The sequence below is a fragment of the Passer domesticus genome, chromosome 11 (assembly GCF_036417665.1).
Source record: "Passer domesticus isolate bPasDom1 chromosome 11, bPasDom1.hap1, whole genome shotgun sequence".
NCBI classification, from domain to species: domain Eukaryota; kingdom Metazoa; phylum Chordata; class Aves; order Passeriformes; family Passeridae; genus Passer; species Passer domesticus.
The window spans coordinates 14,360,618-14,385,366 of NC_087484.1; the positions used below are offsets into that span (position 1 = coordinate 14,360,618).

General features: G+C 36.7%; 1 protein-coding gene and 1 long non-coding RNA gene across 10 annotated transcripts in view; one reads left to right on the forward strand and one right to left on the reverse strand.

Annotated features, from left to right (window-relative positions):
• The first annotated feature begins 54 nt into the window (after positions 1-54).
• Positions 55-23,158, forward strand: LOC135278933 (uncharacterized). The gene is made up of 4 exons (XR_010346317.1): positions 55-280; positions 6,288-6,551; positions 14,684-14,837; positions 22,245-23,158. It is a non-coding gene; the product is annotated as an uncharacterized LOC135278933 (long non-coding RNA).
• The window catches only part of PLS1 (plastin 1), a 277,498-nt gene continuing 253,469 nt past the window's right edge, over positions 721-24,749 (reverse strand). For 8 of the 9 annotated variants that reach the window (XM_064385830.1, XM_064385831.1, XM_064385826.1 and 5 more), the window contains 15 exons: positions 23,585-23,692; positions 20,935-21,098; positions 19,642-19,771; positions 17,848-17,980; positions 16,875-16,956; positions 15,383-15,548; positions 15,145-15,287; positions 13,986-14,081; positions 12,532-12,727; positions 7,544-7,622; positions 6,381-6,495; positions 5,523-5,656; positions 4,503-4,626; positions 2,390-2,514; positions 721-1,931 (listed from right to left, as the gene is read on the reverse strand). In XM_064385830.1, the coding sequence (XP_064241900.1) occupies positions 1,796-1,931; positions 2,390-2,514; positions 4,503-4,626; positions 5,523-5,656; positions 6,381-6,495; positions 7,544-7,622; positions 12,532-12,727; positions 13,986-14,081; positions 15,145-15,287; positions 15,383-15,548; positions 16,875-16,956; positions 17,848-17,980; positions 19,642-19,771; positions 20,935-21,098; positions 23,585-23,654 (1,893 nt within the window). In that variant the 5' untranslated portion in view covers positions 23,655-23,692 and the 3' untranslated portion in view covers positions 721-1,795. Of the gene's footprint in view, positions 1,932-2,389; positions 2,515-4,502; positions 4,627-5,522; positions 5,657-6,380; positions 6,496-7,543; positions 7,623-12,531; positions 12,728-13,985; positions 14,082-15,144; positions 15,288-15,382; positions 15,549-16,874; positions 16,957-17,847; positions 17,981-19,641; positions 19,772-20,934; positions 21,099-23,584; positions 23,695-24,749 lie in introns of all 9 variants that reach the window. The other variant, XM_064385828.1, reaches the window with a different exon arrangement.

The following is a 24,749-nucleotide window of genomic DNA, read 5'->3' on the forward strand; positions in this document are numbered from 1 at the left end:
GCGGGGGCCGCACGCTGCCCGTGAGGGACAGCGCGGGACTGCGGGCTGCCCGTGAGGGACTGCGGGCTGCAGCTGCTCCTGGGTGGCCTCAGGGCCGCGTTTGCCCTTAAATCTGTGTTCTCCCAGCTGCTACACTAACTATGGCCCTGCTCATCACAGCATCAGAGGGTTGCCCATAAAAATTTCCTCAAAGCAACTCTGAAGTAATTCTGGACACTTACAGCAATAGTTTATAAAACAGGAAATAGTGGCCTTTATGGAGTAAGGTACCAAGTGTCTGGTAGGTAAATACGTACTTAAGGATTCTATAATTTAATAAGAGATCATTTATTCTTACAGTATAGAGACTTAGTCTCCATTTAGCCTCTCCTGAATGAGGAGTTGGACTGAGTGTCACGAGAACTCAAATCCTGTACAAAGCTCTGTCATCGTTTGGACACCAAGTAAATCAAGTCTTCTCCCAACAATGCAAACCAGTAAATAGGAAGAGGCTAATGGCTTCAAATCCAAGAATTTAATTCCCTTCAGTCCCTGTTATCCCATTATCTAATATAAACTGGATGGATGCATCCCTTAGTATTGCTATACTGTGTGCAAGACAGTGAAGATTTAAAACTTAGTAGTCCAACTGTTTGCTCATCAGGATTCTCCTATTCTGCCATAATTAGGACTGGCTTCAGGACCTGAGAGAAAGTAAAAGCTTCATAGTTAAAAAAATAATGTCTTTAATTTTGATCTATTTTCTTATTGTTTGGCTTTTGGTAAACAACTTCATTAAATGTACAGCTCCAGATTGATAAGTGAAAATATACAGCTGATGAAAAAGGAGTACAAATAATTACTTTAAAATTACTAAGAAGAAACCATGGATTTCATTTCATTCAGACAATGCACTGGTCTTTCTACATCAAACCTCTGCACATATGATACACACTTTAGAAAAATCAAAGGAATTATATATAAGGAAATGCAATACAGTAATGAGAAATTCCATAGCAGACTGGCCAGCTCTTTATTGTTTTCTTAATACAATATTTTATGAAAAGGTTAAAAAAACTCAACCAACAGCTGTTTAGTCCAACTGCAAAACTTAGCACATATGCAGACCTAATAATGACAGGACATTTCTGCTTTCTATTGCTGTTTTTTTCTTACAACATGGTTTGTAAAAGTTTCTGCTAAGTAACAGAACAAAACTACTACACATATTTAAAGACTATTGCCACAAAAAAGTGTCATCAGTTTAATCAGTATTCATTAGTTACCAGACATTATCATAGGCCTTTACTTGCTCTTAAGTCAATGACAAGACTCTCACTGGCTCCAACAAGAGTTAAGCTCTCCAAGAATAAGGCAAGGATGATAATTTCTGTGCAGTTTGGAGTCCAATCCAACAGGACTGGAATGCACCTTGAGACTTGTTTGACTACATATAAGTAACACTCACAAAAATCAAACAGTGTTTCATAATTGGTCCTGAAACAATATATGTAAAACAATGCAGATTCTCACAGTGCTATGGAAACTAATACAAATGAAGCTTGATTCATATGAGTTTTTCCAAGCAATACAAATCTATGATGTTAATTTGTTAATGAACATGTTCTGAAAACGGTATTAGCCATAAATAATTCATGTGTTATGAAACTGAAGAAAGTTAACTAATATAAACACATTATTAAAAGATAATTGATATTTGTGCATACAATTCTTCTCATACTAAGTTTCAGAATTCTGTAAACTGCGAGGCATTCATTGTGCTTAACATGGCAGAAAGTTATATTACATGTCTGCATTATTTTATTCTGTTCAGTCCTCTTCCCATCAAACATGCAAACACTGTCATCACCATTTTTGGCTTCACTTCAACCAGATCATCTGGGAGAGCATAAATACGAGCACCGATTTTTCGAGCAACTGAAATGGCATACCTTGGAAAACAAGGGAAAACAAACACTGTTATTTTCCTGGCTTCTACTAATATGTCAAAATTCACAACAACAAAACTAGATTTCAATAGCAGGATATGCCTATTTAACAGTACTTAGGCTCTACCAGAAAATGGAAATTATTGTGCAGAAAGCATGTATTGGCAGATGTTTTACTACTGGTTATCAAAGCATTTATTTTGGTCAAAACCAGTATGAGGTTTGGCAAACTATTAAGAAACCAATTACAGTGAAGTGGTGGTAGGTCATACCAGCTGTGAATTTGACTTCATATTTTAGATACACTAGAGAAATAAATAATATTAGAACTTATATTTTATTTTTAAAAAATCAATTAATATTAGTGTTATCTTTCTCCTAATAAATCAGTAAATCATGCATTACACTGTGGATTCATGCATTTCCTGCAGGAAAATATGAAGCATTCATTTAAAACTTACTTGGCATTGTTCAGTTTGTCTTGGTAAGAAAGATCTTCTCTCTTGACCATTTCTGGACGAACTGCTTTTGGTGCAATGGCATCTATTAAATCTAGGACAGGTAAGCTAGTGCTAATTGATCTGTCCTAAAAGAAAAAGACTCAGGATTAGTTTAACAAATCTGCTTTGATTATTCCATCTTCAAAATGCAAAAAACTCTACAGCACATCTTGCATGCATACTGAAGACAGAAGCCTGTTTTCTTCCTTCACAGTGTGAAGGTTTTCCTTCACACTTTATGAACTCTAATGTTCTTTTCTGCAATCAATATTGTAATATTCACTGTGCTGGTATAATTATTGCAAAATGGTTAAAATTTATTTAATCAAACTTCCCTCCTTAAGCCGTAAGAAAGGAAAGGAATTTTGACAGAAGTTCAAGGACCAGACTTTCAAACAACAAAAAGATCCTTCCAGGCCCCCATACATATATTTTCCCTGTTCTCTTGCCGTGGAACTATTTTCTCCAGTAGTTTATGGCTCACTCTTTCTATAATATTTCAGCTCAGATGGTATTCTGAGCTTGTGTGAGCAGTCTGTGTTTCATATTTAATACAGAGAGATTCTTTAAGAGCAAGTCCTGTTGCTGCAATCATTCCATGCCGACTGTCCGGGCAGAGCAGGAGCTGCAGATGCCAAGGCGAGCACAGGCAGTGCCGTGAGCCTGGCTCAGGCCCTGCAGTGGCTGAGCACAGCCACAGGACACAGCTGCCTTTGTCACCAGGTCAGAACTAGGACTGCCAGGGAAGTCCCACAGAGCCACCACTAATTACACATCTAAAAATACTAATATAATTCTGCCTCAAGGCAGTAAATGCATGGAGTCCCCAAGGCCATAAGACACATCTTCATAATTTTTACTGTTTGAACTAATGGCAATACAACAGAACTTGGCTTTCATAGTCCACAGTGAAATATAAGGCACTTCTGCATTCTCTACAGTCTGCTTGCCACAGTAATCCCAAAACCCAAACAGTGAAAGGCAATATTTATGTAAATGTTGTAAAAATTAGTAGTAAAAAAAGGAATACTGAATACCGTCACTTTACATTCTCCTTATCAGTTGAATTAACATTTGAATGACCTTAAAAACACAACCAGTGAACCCCCAAAGACACATGCATATCAAAGACTAGATATTGGGACAGATTCTTGTCATACTTTCAGTTTATTTAATACCACCATTATAACAATTTATGTAGAAATAAGAGAAGCAATGACATCTCATAAGAAAATGAAGGCCCAAGTTACCTTCTAAAGTGACAATTAACTATTTTTACTTATTTTTTTATTAATAACGCTTACCTAATTAAAATTCATAACATAGTGAACTCTCAAATATTTATTTATAAATATAAACTTAACTGTTTCAGGTTATAAAATGAACCTGTACGAGAACGTTACATTTGTGTGCAATTTTTAATCAGCCATTTCTAGAGCAAGAGATTCACACAGAGTAACACACCTGACACACATACGGCTTCTTTTGTTTTGAACATTTAAATAACGTGGAAGGAAAGCTTCCTTTATCAATGTGTTCTTTCATGCTGAAGGGAGCAGCTCCCGTTTTCCCCGGCCTGCTGCACATCAGCAGCGCCAAGGACGACACAAGGTGTCGCTGGTTACCCTGGGCTCCCTCTCCCGGCTCTGTCACACATGAGAACATCCTTTTAACCAGCCCCTAGGAGAAGCGATCATCTGCCCCCGGTATTCCAAAATCGTTTATCTGGCTTGTACAAGCATGAGAGTGCCTATATCCAAAAACTTGGAAAATATACGACATGCCAGGCCCAAAGACTGGTAACTTCAGACAGAAGCCCCTTTGAAAGTTTAAAGTTCTTTTTCTTTGTTTTTGGGCTTTTTGTTTCATATCTTACTGCAGCTACTAGAAGTTATTTTATTTGTCATTAAATTTGTAAAATACTTTTGAAGATTCAAAGACTGTCAGAAATATTTCCATAAACAATTTTTCTAGTGGATGGGAGAGCTGCTGTTAAAGCCAAATCATGAACAGATCAGGTTAAAAATCCCAGATCTTATTATATATGGAAGGAAAAGTAAATAAAATTGATTACCTTGAAACTTGTGATTGAAGTTTTCTTATTTGCTTTTGCAAGTGTCTGATTCACCCACTTAATAATAATGTCATCATTTACTTTTTCGCCCTCTCCAAGGTCAGACAGTACATTCAAAGTATACCTTTGGTAAAGACAAGAGCCCAAGTTAAAATGAGTGGCAGAACTCAACTTTTCTTACAAAGCTATAAGCAAATGTAAAATATTACTTCATCACAGTAACAATGCTAAGTACTCTTCATAATGTACCCTTACCTTACAAACTGTATAGTACTTGAAATCACTTTTTCAGTGGTGACTGAATAAAATAATAAAATAAAATCCCAAACCTCATAATATTCACTGTCTCATATTCATGCATTTGTTTTACTCAGTACATCATAATAAATTACACTTCCTAAGGTTATATGACTCCCTACCACCCTAGTAGGGAAAAAATGGAATCACAGCAGTCTGAGAACAAAAACCACTAAGTGTTTTGGGATAGGTCTAAGAAAACTATTTTGAGGAAAACATTTGCAATAAAACACTCCTTAATTAAATCACTTCATAATATTTTTTTCTTGCTCAATACAGTAGCAAGATTTTGATTTGGTGTTGCTTATGTAACTACAGCTGTGATGGCCTACAATTTTTTACTCTTTTAACTTCTATAGTGTATGTATCACCACTTCCTTGGGTTTTACAAATATTTAAATTACTCTCTACTTATAGAAAGATACATGGAATCAACATTAAATAAGCTGAGGTCTTTTTACTTGCTGCAGGATTCATAATTTTAGTCACAGTTTCTAGTTTACAGGGTTTTAATTGTCATTACAAATTGTGGTTTCAATCACTGCACGGTATGTAAAATTAAAAAGCACATATAAAATTTTATCTTTGAGAACAGGGATATTTAGAGATTTCTCTCTACAATACTAATTAGGTGACCTGAAGATTACCCTTAATTTGCCTTGATTTACAGACACACATGCACAGACACATATTTACACATCTATTATACACTGCCTAACTTACCTCCTCATCAGCTGCCATACCAAAGCCAAAGTCAGAGTTGGATTACCCTCATTTAGATCGTGTCCAGCAATACCAACCAGTGAGAATTTGGCTTTTGTCTTCCCAAGTTCTACTGCATAATTGCAATTCTCAATCTAAAAATAAATTTTGTGTGCAAATAATGAAAACATATTAATATTTCTGCAATACAGACATATAATCTATGTGTATTTTGAATTACTCTGGCTTACTGTTACCTACAGTGAGATCTGAAGCTAGAAAAGATTTCCAGTCTAGCTACACTGTGATTAAAATAACACAGTTTTTACTATAAATGTAATTATGCAAGATTGCAATGATAATTTTTTCTACATTTGAGAAAACCAAGTTTCCACTAAGGTAGTGAATGAAATATATTTATATCAAAACTATTCTTTGAAAGATATTGAAATGTGTTCTTAAACAGGCAGTAATTTTTATCCTCTACATTTCAGGCTTCACAACAACTACAAAACTATGTGGAAGCTTGGATTCTGCATGTCTTGCCCAAATCTTCTGGGCAGCATACAAAACTGCTCTGGGAGAAAATGCCCCACAGTATAGGAGCATCCAGCAACAACAGCCAATGTCAGGCCTGAAGCTTTCACTTATAGAGCCAAATCAGGCCATAAATTAAATATTGCTAAAAGATGTCACCATTTGGAAACTAAGGTGATATATGCTATAACTGCTATTTATTCTTTGGGATAACATCTGAAAAATAGATTTTCCTTTTTGTTCTCCCAGGACTGTCTCAGTAGCACAGAAATCTTGACAACACAGACTGCCATGAGCACAAAGGGAGCCATGAAGCTGGGCTGCCTCCCAGAGCACGCCCACCTTTTTCATGTTGCCACCAAGCAGTGAGTAAGGAGGTTTGTTGACGTGGCTCCAGTCCACCGGAACGCGCGTCATGTCGTACAGTTGGAAGATGATTAAAGCATCAGAAAGGTCACTAAACCAAGAGCAAAACAATGGGTTTCAGCACAAAAGCACAGATTGACAACGAAAGTAAGTACTTGAGACTTCTCACAGCGTAAGTAAATTGCTGAAAAATTCCAGAGACTTAAATAAAAACCAGTGCTGTTCTGTAAAGAAACTGGCCTACATTCCATTGCTCGATTCCTGCAATTATATACACCAAATTCTGCATTTAATTTCATTAGTTTCACAAATCTTACTGAGGCAATCTCAGTCTGGCTTCAATTAAATAATTACTTTCATAAGGCAGGCATAGACAAAATAGCTGTTAAAAGAGTTTTAATTTATTGATCTAGTTTTAGTTCTCTAAGGACTTTCCCAAATGTTAAATACTCATGCTTTATCTGCAGATGCCTACAGATGTATTTTGCTGAAGTGTAATCAAAACCAATGAACTTATTTTGCAAAAGAAGAATAGTAGGAAAAGTATTATTTTCTCATTATATGTTGCATTACTGATAATTCCCATCAGCTACTTAATAAATTAAATTCTCCACATTAAGTTACCTACAGATCACTTTACAGAGATCAGAAAACAGAAATAATGAAACCAATTAGTAAATATACGTACAAGCAGGTGTTCCCACTTGCTGCCTCAATGTCATTTTTTATTGACAGAATTTGAATCAACTGGCATAATTGGAAAGTGGCCAGAAGCATCTATAAAGCTTGTTATAAAGCCCTTCATTTGAGGGAATATTACACTGCAGACCTTCTTACAGTCTACTGAAAAAACAAAAACTATACAGCATAAAACACAATTATCTCAACTTTTAAAAAAATGTAATTCAATGTACAAGTGCAAGAGGGGGAAGATATAAACCTTCTTAGGTTTTCTAGTCTATCTAGATTATGACTAGAATATTCGTGTCAGATACTGCTTAATGTAGTCCTACAGACCAGTTTTGAAGAGAAAACCTGGAAATCACTATTCTAGTAGAAATACAACTTCCCCTCTTCTTTCCTTCTTTCCTCCCGTGTCACCCATGGGAAGTAAAATAATTCTTTTTAAAAAATCTTACCTGTATAAATGATTAACATATGGGCTCACACCCAGTGAATTCATCCAGTTTCTGAAAGTCCTTTCTTCTTTACTTTCTCCTATGGTGACAAATACAATTCTATATAAGTTATTGGGGAAAACGCTTTAATAAGCAATGTTTAAATGCTTCTCATATCCCTCACCATCCCACTTCCACCCCAAAAAGAGTTCATAATTTCCCAAACAATAGTCTATACTACAAAGCAATCCTCTCCAATTCAGATTCACTCAGTTCTGGGCACAGGGCAGGGGGACTACAGGGAGTAGTATTATTAGACTACACTTATCTGAGTAAATACAATTTGATAAAATACAGGAATAAATTTTTGTTATACTTCACATAATTAACATATCATGGAGGTGATGAATAATAATTTCCTGAAACTAAAATGAATGGAAATTGCATTCCACAGTTTGAGAGAAATAACATCTTTTTATTAAAAGTCAGTTCTAATGCACGAGGCACTATAACTCCACTCTCCCCTCACAGAATTTGACAGTATTAATTTGCAAAGGACCTCCCCAAAGCAACATATTTCATTTTTTTTGAGTTCTTTGCACTGAAAACAGGGAGAGGCAGTGTTATATTGGTTAACTTTGTGAAGCTATTTATACTGCCAAGGGGGCCAGTTATCCTCATAGTTTTAACCAGCAATTCTACCTACAAGAACTGCAGAAAATTCATTAGGAAGTAAATCCCAACCTTCATTTTCCTGACATAGATTGCTTTTATTATTGCAATCATGAGTCCTAACCTAACTCTTTCTCTATAAAGTTACAGCTTGCAATAACTCATCAATTTTCTATATACAACACTACCTAAATTTTAACAACATCCCTGTGGCCATCTACATGTGAATCAGCGCTGCATAAGCTGTTTTCTCTTGCATCAAAGAGGAGCAATATTTGATAAAATATTTAGCCTGAATATGTGAGCTTGGAATAAACTTATCACTTTGTTCCCCTGGGTTGATAATCCACAGTTAAGAAAACAGTGTCTTCACTGAGGAGGGAGAAAACCTCTCCAAACAATGAAAGAGCAGATTTCTCCAGACTGAAGCACAAGTATATAAGAAAGATTTTTCTCTGCTGTTTTTGCTTGCTCCTTAGAAGGCAACAATACCATGTTTGTCTGATGAGGTCTATATAGCATGCAAACTGTCTTATTTAGTACTGCAGTTAGTTCTGGGCTGACTAGGGAATAATGAATATTTTTGTAAAATGAAGCTACTGTGTAAACATGTATTTATCATTAGACCAGAAAGAAAATCTCTTTAACATTATATTTTCATGCCTAGACCTATGTCTTAACATTGATTTTTAGACAGAAGCTACCATTTTAATCTAGGTCTCTTAGCCTTTTACACAAAAAGCTCTGGACTTCAGAAATTTCAGCTGTAGTTTACAGTTTCTAACAGAGTGAATTTTATCTTTAAAGTTTCAGCCACCTTAACAGGTTCTTTCCTTTCCAATTATTATGAAATAGTTGATATTCATCTTACTGATACATTTTCTAAATTATTATTTTTTTCACATGGAATTTGAATTAGTGCTTGCTTCAAATATTTGCTTGTAAAAACAACCACAGAGCTACTGATGAAACAGTGAAAAAACACTGAAGAAACAAAGAAAAATCCTATTCCACAACATCATCAGAGAGCTTTGTTTCACGTATTTCTTGTCACATTAAAATTTAAAAGAACAATCACACTTTGTGACTAAGTTATTAAAAATATCAGGTTTTCCATTTAAAAAACAATAATAACTCAAGAATTACATATAATTTAAGTTTATAAATAATATCTTTGAGATTATAGTATTTTGAAGCAAGTGCCTTGTGCTTTTTAAAATGATTTTATGGTTACTGAGCTTTGAGTTGATTTGCCTAAAATACTGACTGCAAAGTGCTTTTAGGAACACTTGTCCATTACAAAGACAGTACCAAGGTTATTTAGTGAACTCTTAGTAAACAGCGTAGCCACAAAAACAGATACTCAGCAACTGCACTCAGACTAAGGATTTTAAAATGCTTGCTCAACATTGTCAGGAGAATCCAAAGTAGCCAAGCAGGAGCAAGAGCATGCAAGCTGGGCAGGACCCTTTTGGAAAGTGGGAGTCCAGGAACTAGACCAAGCATACTATATTTAATATGCCACTCTAAACAAATCCCTTTATCATGCAATACATGAGTGTTCATAAGTTTTCCAGATGGCTGAGAACTGACCAATTTTTTCTCTCTATTCTTTTATTCAAAATATACCTTGTGATCCTATCAGGAGCACATCTTCTGCTGAGTGGTGCAGCAGATAGCCAAAATCATTGGAAAACTGCAGAAAGGGGGCAGAGCTACACAAAAGAGAGAGGAGCAAATTTGGTAGTATCCTTTATATTTATTGCCATCTCTTTTTGAGATCATTACACGGTGGAACTGAGTGGAGAGTAGCCATAGGGAGGGGATCAAGACTCCAAAGAGCTCCAAATAAATCTAAGATTATCTCTGAACACAACTGAGTTGCACCCAAAGTTCAGCCAGCCTGAGTGGGAGTACATGAAGGCTGCCAGTAATCTAAGCAACAGCACAGAACATCTACACTGGAGGAAAAGGGGGTGGACACAGTTCCTCCTCTTCCTCCCCCCAAGAACTCCGCTTTCTTCGTGGCTTTGACTCCAAAGTGCTGCTTTCCCCACAAGCAAGGGGCTCCTTGGATCAGCAGCAAAGGTGGTGCAATAACTGAGCTCAGGACTGCCCTCTCCACCCCCACACAATATCAAATGTTCATTTTGCTGTGTCAGTATTCCTGAGAGACATGCTCTCCATATTTCAGGACACATCACCAGACATATTATCAGGGCAGGTGTCAGTTTATGCACAGCATTAACTGTCTTAAACTGAAGAGGACAGCCACACCATGCTGGTCAGGTGGGACAGTCCTTGAAAAGACAGAATTTATGCAGGAAAATGAAAACCTTCAGGAAGCTCTACTCACCCACACATGCCTACAGCTTGACATCTTGGTTCATGGCAAGCCCCTACTGGCTAAACCCTCCAAAATACCTGTATGGCATTTGACTTACTGCAAGTCTTGCCCTCATTTTATATGCTGTGGGGTTTTTTCCTTCTCTTTTACTTATGATGGCATATTAAAACAATAGAAAAATGTAAAAACAATGCAAAAAATCAACCAGAAAAGGACAGAGATGATTAAACAATAGGGGGGGAAAAGAATGAAAAATTGCAGAATAAACACTTTTATGGAGTACAGAAAAGTACTAAATACAGTACCTACATTAGGAGGGGTCAAATCTGCATTTCATGAAGCAAAACAGGAAAGCATTATAAATTATAAGTCAGATTTCAACAGACAATCTATGATGAAACTATAAAAAAAATCAATGTCATATTTTATATCACTAGTTGAGAAAACATCAGTATAAACATAGGACTTAATGGAAAACAAACAATACATTAACAGGAAAAAAACATTAACAACGTTGTCTTTGGGCTGAAATAACTATTTTGATGGTTTAGATCTACTTTACAACATGGAAATTATTATTTGAGGTCAAAAAGGAGTCATCTACTTTTTTTTGAACAGATGACATTGGCATGATTATCCATCTCTAAAATATATACTGTAAATAGTAAGTTAAATTTGGCCAGTATTTATAATTACAAAATCATAGGCTAGCATTCAGTTGATTGTAATTTTTTAAACTGGTTTGGCTGAGACTTTCATCTCCATCTAAATGTTTCAGGAAAGTCCAGAAACTAATTCAACCGTTTTTTCCCATGCCATTGAAATGGAAATTTAACCAAGTTTTCAGTATTTCAAATCACACCAGCAATTTCATCTTCAGAGCAGAGAAGCTGAACTGAACATATTCTACCTCCACACAGCTCCTGTATACATTTCCAAGAGCTGATGTTTCTACCTAAAGCAGAGGAAGAGCAGACCTTTCTGTCAGTCATTTGTCCTGGCCAGCAGGGACTGCAGTGACTGGGGATATCACAGCTGAAAAGGGAAGACAATGTCCTGTGCTCTACAACCTCTATCACACCATAGCTGGCACCCAGCTGAAGCTAGAAGAGCAAGAAGCCTGAAACAGGAAGGCTCTGAGGGATACAAGATTTGTGACACAGGGATGCAGCAGCACAGACAAATCATGAAAAAACAGGAGCAAAGGAAGATGGACTCACCTAGATGGAAAGGAAATCTGATAGGAACAGTAAGAGGAAGGCACGAGAAGGCAGTGCAGAGGACTATGTGAACATTGCTGATGATTCTCCCGAGTGCAGCACCCCTGATTCTCACACTCCTTTGAGATCAGTGAACAACTGTGAAATACACTGGCAGGAGCCATTCCATTATCCTAGATTAGCTGGTCCACAGCAAGGGCAACAGCCAGAGATTGTTACCAATTATCCCTTTATCTCTGGCATTACAGATCTGAACTGTACAGTTAAAGGCCAAATTCCCTGTTATCACAGGATCTATGCAGGCTGTTGATGCAATAGATTAATACAGGCTGCTGATGCAGAAGCCTTTTTTTAAAAAAAATGTTTCCTACTTTAAAAGGCAACAAATATACACACACATATATATAAATGCACTATGCGAACAAAACTTTTAAATTACAGTTGCATAACACAGTGCTGCAAAGAAAAGCTAGAATTTGTACATCAGCTCAAATATAAATAGCATGGAAAGAAGCACGAGAAACTGAAAGGAAAGTAGGACAGTTTTTGCTCCTGCAAATGGATGACAGAAGGTTATTCAGGAATGACCATTTGGTCAGGCTAACACAGGTGAACAATATACACGACTGGGATTTTCTACTAAGGCTTATATTGACTGCTACTAAGTAAACACAGGCACCAGCACACAGGGATCCTACATCACAACCTAGAAGGAATACCTAAGTAGAAATCACTAATATTCTCTTCCATATGGTTAGAAAGTTGAGTACCTTCTAATAAATTGAGATCATAAGATGAATTGTCAGGCTTGTGCAGGGCTGGGTATGTGTTAAAGAGATTTGCAACAAAAGCCAAATTGAGCTTAGGGTTGCCTGCAACCACATCAGCTGGAGTTACAAACTGTCTGCAGCCCAATTTATCTGCCTGTTGGAGCATGTATTCAGCCCTCCTCAAGTCATTTTTATCCTAAAAAGAAAAACAAACAAAAGTTAATTTAGAGTTAAATCTAGTACCAGATTTTACTGAATCATCAGGTAGGGAAATCTGAAAATGACCCATGTCAGTTCCTCCCTCATTCTGCTAATGCCTGAGCTAGTTCTTACAGCCCATGACAATTCCCCTCTGCCTTCTACTGTCCTTCACTTCTGTGGCTGTCAGCAGAGCATTCCTCATGAATCACAGGAACTGCAGCCAGGAGTGCAGAGATTCTATTTACATTTCTAGGCTGTTGATTCCCATATTGCATATCCTCCTACATGTACCAAAGGTTCACCATCACTGCTTTAAACTGATATTCTCAAGTAGTTCCAGATGATGCCCAAAATCATGAACAAGAGTTTGAATGCTTCCAACTTGCCGTCTTTTTAATATTTTTTCTCTTAATCATCATAAGTTGGCAACTTATATTTTGTTCATTAGTCTTTATTAGTAATATATTGGTTCATTACAAAATGTGATCATATGAACTGTAGGAAATTACATGGAAAATTTTTTCTATTCTCACTCTCAAAAAATCCCAAACAAGAGCAAACAAAGCAAACAAGGAATTTAAGAGAACTAAAGCATGTAAGAAAACAATCTTGCACATGGGTTTCATGATTATAATTAATAATGAGATTCTAGTGTAGATTCTGATTGATATATAAGTATCTCAGGCACACAGTTCAACTTTGTACCAAATGCACTCCCAGAATAATCCTTCCAACAGGCATTATGAAGCAGCTTAGACAAGTGTTTCCACATCAGTGTAGGCTGGTTTTAGAACCTCTGTCCCTTTACAACTTAAAGCTTGACGGATGCCACACTTGGCTGCTGGTTACTAGAAGGGCTCACATGCTATTTCTAAATGCTATTTGGATAGAGGAAGGAACAATGGTTTGTGAAGGCTGTTCTTTTTCCTTGTCTGAATTCCAGAACAGGAGAACTGAGCAGGATGTTTTAATATTCATGGATGACCCAGCTGAAAATCAATATACACTACTCCAAGTGAAACATAGCTCCAAACTTTTGACTGCAGGATGCATTATCCTGTTTCAGCAGCAGTGTAGAACTTACTCAAGTTTTTGCTCATTTAAGCTTTTGTAACACTGAGGAATCTGGCTGAGTTTTTGCACATGTTAGGAAACAGAAGAGGATTCAGGGATAACCTGGTAACCAGAATGTTGGATACATACACAGGGATCTCAGATAATTCCAGTCTATTTTTACATCTCTGGATACTTACATGAAATCCTGTAAAGTCAATTTTAATGGGCAATTGTTCAAGGTCATCTCCTTTGGGTGCAATCTGATTTAACAGATGGTAGTATGCTCTTGAATCCTAAAACAAACAGTGTAATGATAAAAAAAAATTTAAAAAAAGCAGTAAGTATGTTGCCTTTCCTAGACATTAATTATTCTAATAGTCCAGTCCAGAAGCCATAGGAGTCAAATGCACAGCACCCTAATTTCAGTGAATATAGATGAGATCATACAGACATTTTACTACCCTGTTTCACACAGAATTACTTAGTCAGATGACAGAGAAAAGGAATATCTGCTAATTATTCTGGACAATGCTAGCTAAATTTATTCTGCTGAATATTAACTAGACTGTTGAAATTAAGATATTCAGGGCAAATTTATGTGGTCATCCACAAAAAGGATCAATTTTGCAGTAACAAACTAGAAGAAAAAATAAACCCCTGCTAGTTCTAGAAGTATTTACTATTTCTCTTAAACACCATGAAGTTTTTTTTACCATAGTAGCAGTTTTCATAGAAAACCCTAGTTACAGTCTGCTTTAATAACAGCCTTCTTGGTAGCATTTGAAAAGATGTAACTTGCTTAAAATTAAGGACATATGAAAGGAGGTCTAACCACTTTAAGGGAATCTTCCTCCTTTGCTTTCAGTTTTAAAAAGTTGCAGTGTTCTCTCCTCAGCTGGGCTACTACAATGCTCTGCCTGCCTTTGCAGAATGACTGAAGAGAGAATGATACACTCTGTCACCAGCCCCAAGGAACCTTTCAGCCCCCGTGGCAGGCAGCTGACACACAGCAAACAGTGGCTGGCAGTTATCAGGCAGCTAGTAAGGTGGTAAGGTGGTGCAAATTATCCCAAATAACTCTAATAGCCAGTGAACAACATTAGAACTTCCCTGACTATCAGTTTGTTGGAAATGTTCACTTTGCACTGTGATATGATAATACAGGGGATGAGCAACTAAAGAGGATAGAAGAGATCACAATAATGCTCTTTCAATGTTGAAAAATGCAGGACAAACCTGCAGTCAGATAAAGCAGATTACTATTGTATACAAATTCTTCTGATCTGACAGTATTTTTCTATGCACTGTGTGTTTTAATGCCACTGTGTTCAATTATGAGAAGAAATAACTACCTACCTTAATGTCTTGGCTGAAGTTACTGATTTTCTGCCACCCTGCATTGGCCAGATGGTAATTCACCCAGCGCAGCAAGAGGTCTTCTGGGGAAAGCTTCATTAACTCATCCAGCTCTTCCCCTTCATTTAGCAAGGCAATAAGAGCTAAAAGCAAGTTTGAAAGAAAGCTGCAATCACTGCTGTTGTGGTCTGAGCTAATTCCAGGTGGCTGGCATTGCTATACCTGGCATTACTCTTACCTTCATTTCTGGAGATCTCAATATCAGCAAAAAGGCCAACCTTAATGATCTGCCACAAGAGTCCTAATACCAAGTGTGGTTTTCCTTCTTGCAAATCTTGTGATCCAATATTGACAACTGTGCAGCCAATGGCAGATGCTGAGTTCAGAGCCAGGTTTAGGTTTTCCTATTTGGAATATCATCATTTAACAAATTTGGGAGATTGTATATTTTAGTAAAATTGTTCATATTAAACTTTGGAAGAAATAATGCATTAGTTCAATGGCTTCCAATGGAAAACTGCAGTCTGGAGCTTTTTTGTGAACTACCTTGCATCTTACCAAAATTTAATGAAAATAATTACAGTGTTTAATATGGACCCACCAAAAAATTGTGGGCCACCTTCTGCAGCTGGGATTACTGAGAAATACTTTAATCAAAATATTTTTTGCAATTCCTAAGTATCAGTTACACAAATTAAACAATGCTGCCCAGCATACATTGCATATGCATTACATTGATTTATGTAAATTTCAGAGGCTTGATCCTGAAAAACATGTTCATATGGAATTCCTGCATGGAGTCCTGTGCAGGGCACTACTGACATCACTGTCATCCCATCTTAAATCTTACACATTTATTCAAGCAATTGTTAAACTATAATTGAATGAAGAGCCTAAGAAAATCAAGACAATTCCAAACCCTGACACTCAAAGTAAAGCTAGTGATTGCCAGAGATATTGACAAAGATTCCAAGAAAAAATAGCTGGCAGCTCTCATCAGTGTTACTATTTTCTTGTGTCATATTTCACTATCTACAGAGGCAACCTAAACACATGCACTATCGTCTTTGCTGAACAAATCTTTTTTAAATGAGTAGCAATTACAAAACCCACGTGGAGGATTTAGAACACAGTGTGGTTTAACTTTTCATATTTTAACATCACTGCCTAAAATTAAGGCTGACATTTAACTGAGGTTTTTATCAGCAGTTTTTTCTCACTGGGTCAGTAACTTAGGGATCTACTTCCCATTCCAGACCTGTTTTCTTAAACCCAAACTCAGTTCTTAAAAACTGTTTCTGTCAAACTTTTCCATGTACACAATTAAAATAGATCTCCTGACCCTCTGTCAAAGCTACTCTCCAGTATAGAAAGTGCATCATCCTATTACAGAATATACATCCATGCAGATATTTTCTGCATGGCTAAAATACAACCTGGCCATCCACTCAAAGTCTAAAATAATTTTCTTCAGGTACTCAGTAAGGCAAAACAAAAATAGCTAATAGGAAAAGAATTAGAGAAAACAAGAGAAAACTAGTTTTTCTGTAAATCATCTAAGAAATAGGAGAATACAATAGAGTTTATTAGAAAATACAATCTCATGCTTCAGGATTTTTTATTACATATGATTTTTAATTTTTTTTTTCTCCACCAGGAGAACTGCCATTAAAACAGAAAAATATTTTACTTTTTCATTTGTGGCAAGTTGCTATCCATGCAGTACTTACAGAAATAGTGAAAGGAGTGAGTTTTTTCTTATTAATAGCCCTTTCATCAATTGTATCTGGTTGTGAAAAGTTGATCATTTTGCTAAGAAAGAAAAGTTAAGAGTTTATTCAAACTTCCATTTCTCAGAAAGCACATTATTTCGTTATAAACTACTAACACTCAACTGGCTGCAAACATTTCTGACAAGATTAAAAAAAACCCAAACCATCATCTGAATCTCCTCTCCCCCATTAAATAACAGCACATTCGTTCAGAATGACCCAGATAACATATTGCACCTTCCATTTATAATTAATATATCATATCTATAACTGTCAAAGAGCATTCCTGAGATTAAAACTGTAAACCAAAATAACTTAAATGGTCTCTAGTGAAAAACTGTAGTATAATCAGTGCATTTCTGCACTGCATTTCTGTAGTACCTTGTATCTACGTGGATCTCAAAGACTAATTCACATCAATACTAACAGCTAATCCCTTGTTACCATGGTGTGTGAGTAAGCACTAGTAATCCACTTTGACTAGAAAGTTACAACAGACTGAAGTTAAGGGACCTACTATATGCTCTCTGTTTTGCCATGGATTTAATTCAGATTACTGTTCCTAATACTCCATGATTTAATGACTATGATTAGTAACTTTAAAATATATTTTAATAGTCAAGTTTTTTAATTATTTCAAGTAATGGATTTATTAACTGTTTAATTATCTCCTTTATAAACAGCCTGCACATAATCTAGCATGTATAATTATGGGTCTAAGTGGAAAACTTCTTCTGTAACATATAGAAAATAGGCTAAAAATCACATTTCTATGGGCAAACAGATTTTCCCCACCTTGCACCCAGATTGAAATATTTAAGAGTGGGGTCTTGATGTTAAATCCTGTCTAAAGTTTTCTAATTCACGTCACTGTGATCAGCATTTAACCTTTGAGATTAATTTATTTTCTTTCTCATAGCCTTGGACTCACCAAAGAAGGATGCCATCTGCAAGGGATTTAAACAGACTGGCATCTGATGGGTTCATGGGTAGGAGGTGCTTACAGTCTGGGTCATCTTGTAGAGCTTTATTTATCCAATTAACAAAAGCAACTTTTTCTTCCTCTGAAAAGAAAGACAACATTAAAATAAAAGATTAACATTTCCAGAACACATACTAGTAACAGCACACTTGGGTCAAAGAGGTTCATCTGCAACAAAACCCCTTAATTTCACAGAGATCAGTTTTTAAAAAAATCAGACCAATGAGAAAGAACACAAAAAATGGTAAGTACAGATTGACCTTTCTCCCATTGCACCTTCTAAGCATCTGGTGATTTTCTGAAGGATAACATGAATATCAGGAACATCTTAGAGAAGGTGTCCTCAAGGCTGACTTCAAACTTGGTTTCTCAGCAATTACAAAGAAGAGGGGGAAATGCTTCATCTGAAATATGGCACATCTCATTCCATGCACTATTTGTTTAAAATTCAGTGTTTCATGCAGCCTTCTGCTGGACTTCAGAGACTGGCAGCCTTTTGAGACTGATCTGAACTGCTGAGTTGTCTTTAGCTTTGAGAAACTTAAGAAGTTGAATATCTCAGTTTTAAATTCTCTTTCATATTCAGTGCATAATTTATTACTACATATCTAAGAAAGCTTATTTGGACACCAGTCAATCAAGTCTCAGTATCCAAATTCCCAAACAGTACAGGTGGTCACCTCACCTCAAGAAGCTCCTGACTCACTACACTTCTTTCACTGTCACGGGAAACAATGAAATTCTAGAGCACACTTCACCTTATCATCAATGAGATGCTGGGTGAGGCCAAGCCAGACGAACTGAGCTCTAGCGGGGTTTGTTTCTCTCCACCACAAATAAAACTGCATCTAAAGAATCACCTCTGATGCCCTACAGGCATCCTTTGGGATGGAGCATATCCCCTGCTTTAAGGATGCACCAGGTATAGCTGGTGCTGGAATCCTACCGAAAGAGAGGATATTGCCACCTTTGGTTAATCAAAGTAAATCTTCCTCGTATACAGAACCTTAACACAATCTGGAATGACACAAATTGTAGACTTAAGTCAATCAAAAAAAGTTGCAATATTGTTGATTGCAATATGATCCTAGAAGGTGGCTCACACTCTGTCCAGGAGCTGCAATGCAATTAGGCACAATTACCAACTTAAATTACATGCAGCAAGGGGAGGTAGAAAGAAACAGATCAAATATCAAAAGCAGCTTCTTCAGTGTGAGACAGTCTATGCAAAAACCAAGTATGAATGAACAATCCATAATGGCAGAGACAGCTGAGGAGGGCAGTCCATCCAGAAAGGATATGTGGTGGTTTGTTAGTGGGGTTTTAGTTCATGTTAGTTAACACTGTAGAAATGAAAATGAAGATTCATTCATTTTTAAAAATCTGAATATAGGAATAAGCATATGATTAGCCTATAATGAAGGCAAAAACTTGACTAGCTTTACTAGAAGTATGCCAAAAGGGGTATTTCCTCCCACACAAGATGTCAGTGCTTGTTTTCCTCTTTTGCTCTCACACAGATGCCCAACTTGCCTCCAAGTGCAACTAAGAGGGAAACGAAGCAACAACTGAACAGAGTTAGTAAACTATCACCCACACTTACCGTGTCTATCTCCACATGCTTTTGCTGTGTTAATTTGCTTTTATTGCCAAGAGTTTCCACTTAGGCTCTGTTTTATCTGTAGAGCAAATTCAAAGAGACTTCCTCCACAGAAAATTTGCCCATGTTTAATTATTTCTTACCTGAATAAGAGTGCTGTGTCCCCTCACTAGATATTGCTGATGTTCCTCCAATTGCTGTAATACCTTGCTTTTTGTTTATTGATTTTCTAAAAGATTTGCTAACATCTTTGCTTTTCAATTCCTGAATTATCTGAAATTTAAAAAATAGAAAGCATTTTGTGATTGATTGTACCTTCAAATAAATGTTAATTCATTTAAGTTGTCTAGAGTCAGTAGTTAATCTGACTGAATTTCTTTGATATTTCTTTATATTGACTTCTGTTCTAAAAAGAAATAATTACTGTTTGGATATCTGTATCTATAGTGGATATTTAACATATTATTTCATATTGAATACCTCTATTAAGCAATGCTGTCTAAAAATATAGACATACAAATATCCACACAATTTTCCACTGATATTTTGGTAAACTGAAGAACACAACTAAAGATACACACATTTTTGATGATGATAGTGTATTTTTCCCCACTTACTTCCTCACATGCTTTGCATGTAAAAGGTTATGATATAACAGTTAAACATGCTCTTCCTTTATCAAGCTAGTATCATTTTCCACCTGCCTGCAATATAAACCACATTGGATATATTAGTATGTCCTAGGTTTGCCCAAATACTGCAGAGGTCTCAGACTGACCATGAAGTGTAAGTAAAAGACACAGTTAATACCTGGAAGCAAATACTTGCATGTTTAGAATCTCAGAAAGAGAGAGCAATACCTAATTCAACAAGCAACCTTCCGCAATTAGCAGCAGTACTCTAACTTCAAAGCAAAACACCATCATCTCCAAACACCCACAAACCAACAGCCTGCTAAGTTCTTGTTTCTTTTAAAATGCACCAGTGAGCAGTTCTCATCAGAAAAGCCTAAAGCTTTGAAATCTGCTCAGTGAAAGGGAAAACTTGTACCTCACTCCCAGTAATAACCAGCCATTAGTATAGAGATTAAGCATACTGAAGCACTACTAAGAGCATTCAGAGGCTGGTATCCAATTGTCTGCTCTGTTGTCAGAGCAGGGCTGACCCAACAGTTCCTACAACATGTAGTCATTCCCCTCTTCTTGGAGGAAACAGAAAACAAGACTGATTGCAACCACTGTTCTTTCACATGCTGCTGAAATCAGAACCATTAAATTAAATAGGAGTGGGAAAGATAAAAATTAGAAGATAGCTATATAAGATATTCTAGGTTGTCACAGAAAACTCAAAATAATAGTTATATATAAAAATAGCATTCAGTTGTAGAACTTAATAGATATTAAACAGTAGAGAAACATCCAAAAGGAAGGTCTTACAGAGACAAATTCTTCAAAGTTGATTTTTCCATCCTTGTTGCTATCTGTCACTAAAATGATTTTTTCTACAATCTCCCGGACTTTGTAACCAGGCAAGGGCAGACTTGCTTCTTTAAACAGGTCTTGGAGCTCGTAGTCACTGACATACCCACTGTTGTCAATATCTGCAGAACGAAAGCACAAGTTGTTATACTTATGCAGACTCATGCATGTTCATGTACTCAGGTATGGTAACTGTTAAGAATAAATGAAGCATGATAAACACAGTTCTAGGAGATGAGTGTTTCTTTCTCTGATATAGATAAGTATGAAGGAATGCTTGTGGATTAGAGGCACAACTATCTAGGATTTGTGCCATCTTGTTATATGCTTTCTCAGGAATTATCTTATGATCCCAGACAGAACAAGACTGCAAATTTGCAAATAGTGAAGTTCAAGATTTTCTTCTTTTTTTTTTTAAGACTCCAAAACAAACTTGTCTATAAACATTCAAGCCAAAGGGACGTCAATTCATATATGCTTACGGTAATATTAAACCATTTGCAATCAGTAAGTTCAAATCTGATGCATGCTGTGATTAGAAGAACTCTATAAATGATATATTTGTAAAACATCTAAGAGAATATCACAATGAATCAGAAACACAAGCAGATGATGTGGCCACTTTTCTGATTTGTCAAGGTGCTCCCACTTTTGGTTTGTTTTTTTTTTTCCATTTACTAGTTAAGAACATCTTTTCATATTGCATCTATTATCAGAACTCAGTCAATAATACCAGAGTGGATGAACGAGTCTCATTACAGAAGGGCAAGCAGAGAAACATGCTTTCATCTCCAGCCATAATTAATTGCTATACAGTAATTTTTTTTTTGTAATCCATACTACACTATGTAGCTTCTGTACAGCTTCATGAGACAGCTACATTTCACTGCAGAAAAAAGGCTAAAAATGCAGGGTAAAAAAAATAATTTTGTGATTTTGATACTATCAGAAGTTTACAAATCAATACACAAACTTGAGGTCTGCATATGCATTAATTCATCCACTGGTTTGCAGACATGTAAGACCATACACAATAACAGGGATGGTCTAACCATCAGAGGACTTGCTCATGAGCTCACTCAGATTACCAGCTATTTTATTTCTCTAGGTTCATCTTTCACTGAGGGTAAGTTTCCATGATGACAAGCTGAGAGTTAAATAAATGCCTTCTCTCAGTTTACCAATTTAGCTGCAAGTACTTTATCCATAAAGACATTAGAAATGTGAAAAAAATTAAACTAATGATGCTTAATTTTTATGTTTTACAGAAAGCATAAGGACAAAAATGCTCTTCAGTGAGTAAGAGCAGTACAGATAATTCTTCAAGCATAAATATGAAAAGATGCAGGCAGAGAATGGAGAAAAAGAAGGAGCAGAGATGGTGAAAACCAAACATATAGAAAAGCTGTCAGACAACACCAGTGAGTCTCTACTTATGCTAACATCTCTTAGTAGGCTGATACATGTACACAGTGCTCTTCTCCTTGGTCTGTCATTCCAGCACCTGCAGGATATAAACTACTTGAGCTGCACATGTCCTGATAGTTGTTTAACAGCAACTCATGAATTATCTTCCATGCATGTATCTTACTCCCTTTAGAATTTCTACTCTTTGTTTGGTCTCAACATCCTGAGTGAATGGGTTCATTGCTCTATTACTTATTGTAAAGTTAGCTATTTTTATTCTAATCTCCCTGACTCTCTACTGAGCATCACGTGATACCTTTATTGGCAGAACCTGGATAACTCCCTCTTCACTTCTCCATACTACTCACAGTCTTCCAAATCTCTAACATACAGCTTGCCAATAGTTTCTTTACCAAGTAAAGACTCCTAATATTTAAGACTTCTTGCCTAAAATGATCCTGTTCTCCCCATCATGACTGATTACAAGCATGGTTGTTTGATTTTCTGAGCTGTACAAGTTACACATCACCCCTCAGAATGGCAGTAAATAAAGCAGATATGAACATTCACAACAGCAGTGCAATCTGGAAAAAAGGGTTAGCTGCTATATAATTTCTTACACTTTCTGTGTGCTCTGATAAATCTGTAAACATCCTGTCAAGCATACAAAACTGTACAGTTATTTATTAACACTGGCATAACAAAGTTGATCATATTAACAAAAGATAGAAAAGCTCTAAGTTTAGTTCTCTTAAAACATAAGATCTGATTGAATAAATGAAATTGTTAGTTCACCAAAGCATGCAAGTAAAGCAAAACCCAAGTGTCAGTAATCTAACATGAAAATATATAACACCTTAAGCTTAATCAAAAGTTTTTCCAAATTAAGGAGTTCAAAAACCTGAATTTTGAGACCCATTATGTAGCAATACCTAACAAAAACACATAAAATGCTGCCACCCTGCAAGAAAACATGTCTGTTTTCAGTGCTGAAGTTGAAAGAAATTAACACACGTAGTTCCAGTGAAAGTAAGGGGCTCTATGTAAACATTCTTTTTGTATTTTTTTAGATATTACTGGCAATACAGAGGGAAAACATAGCCCTATCAAAACCAAGTGATCCATAAATATTTCTTCCACAAAGCCTAAACAGTTTTGCAGTGTTAATGGCATCCTCATGACTCCCTTATTTAAAACATACCTATTTTGCCAAATGCTTCTCGTAGGTCTTCAAGCTCCTCACGAGAGATGGTAGTTATGTTGTTCTCCATCTTCAGACAGCAGAAGTGTTGTCCTCAATTGCTAATACCTAATAATAACAATAAACAGGTAAGATATAAGGCAGGCTTTAATTCCAGACACATATAAGTTACTGATCTGCTCAACACGAGGTACCAGACCTGAATGACCTGTCCAGGCCTGACACACCTTAAACATTACAAACAACACTTGAAAGTACATCAGATACCTAGCAATTCTTTTCACTGCAATAGTGAGTGAAAATTCACAACAGCAGCACCTGTTTACATACATTTCATGTTTTCATTTCCATGGAGAAGCCCTGGACAACAACCTACCTCCACTGCTCAAGTGGTTTTCCAGCATTAAAATCTCCTCACACTTCAAGAAACAATTTTTGGAAACATTAATTTCTAAGTGAGATGCAGCATCACTGCCAAGCAGTGCTTAGTGCTGGGATCTAGCCCTGCAAAGCACTGAGCACTCCAACATTTACACCACATAAACCCCAGTGGGACACTTCCAAGTACCTACCTACAATCCCTCAGTGAACACCAGAGAGCGTTTCCACAACTCCAGGAGGTACCACCACCTGAAATCTACCACTCTTCTGACACCCTGCTGTCTCCTAACACTGCCAAAGAGCTCAATGAAGGCTTTTACTGAGCAAAGACTGGAGTCTCAGTGGGAACCTTTCTCTACTGATCTCTTAGAAAAGCAGAACAAAACTGAAGGCACCTTCACAGGGGTTGATAAACTCCCATGAAAGATTTTGCCTCTTATCAAAGCTTTACTACAACAGGATGATTCAGATTTATTGGTACTAGGTGCAGCTTCGTAAAGAAGCCACATGCAGTTGTCTCCACACCCAAGTTTGTATTTGCCTTTGCCATTTTCCAGCATGCAGGGCCACTGGCACACACAAGGCAAGCCCAGGGCAGCACAAGCCTGCCTGCACTAAGCTCTGAGCAGCACCTGCCTGCAGACAGAGAGAGCACAGGCTGCCACAGTGCCTGTCCTAAATGTCCAAGTTTCATCTTTGCTTTTACTATATAAGCCAAAAGTGGCAAAAATCCACCTCATATATATTTTCATTGTTCTTATTTCCAAAGTTCTCAACTTGCCCA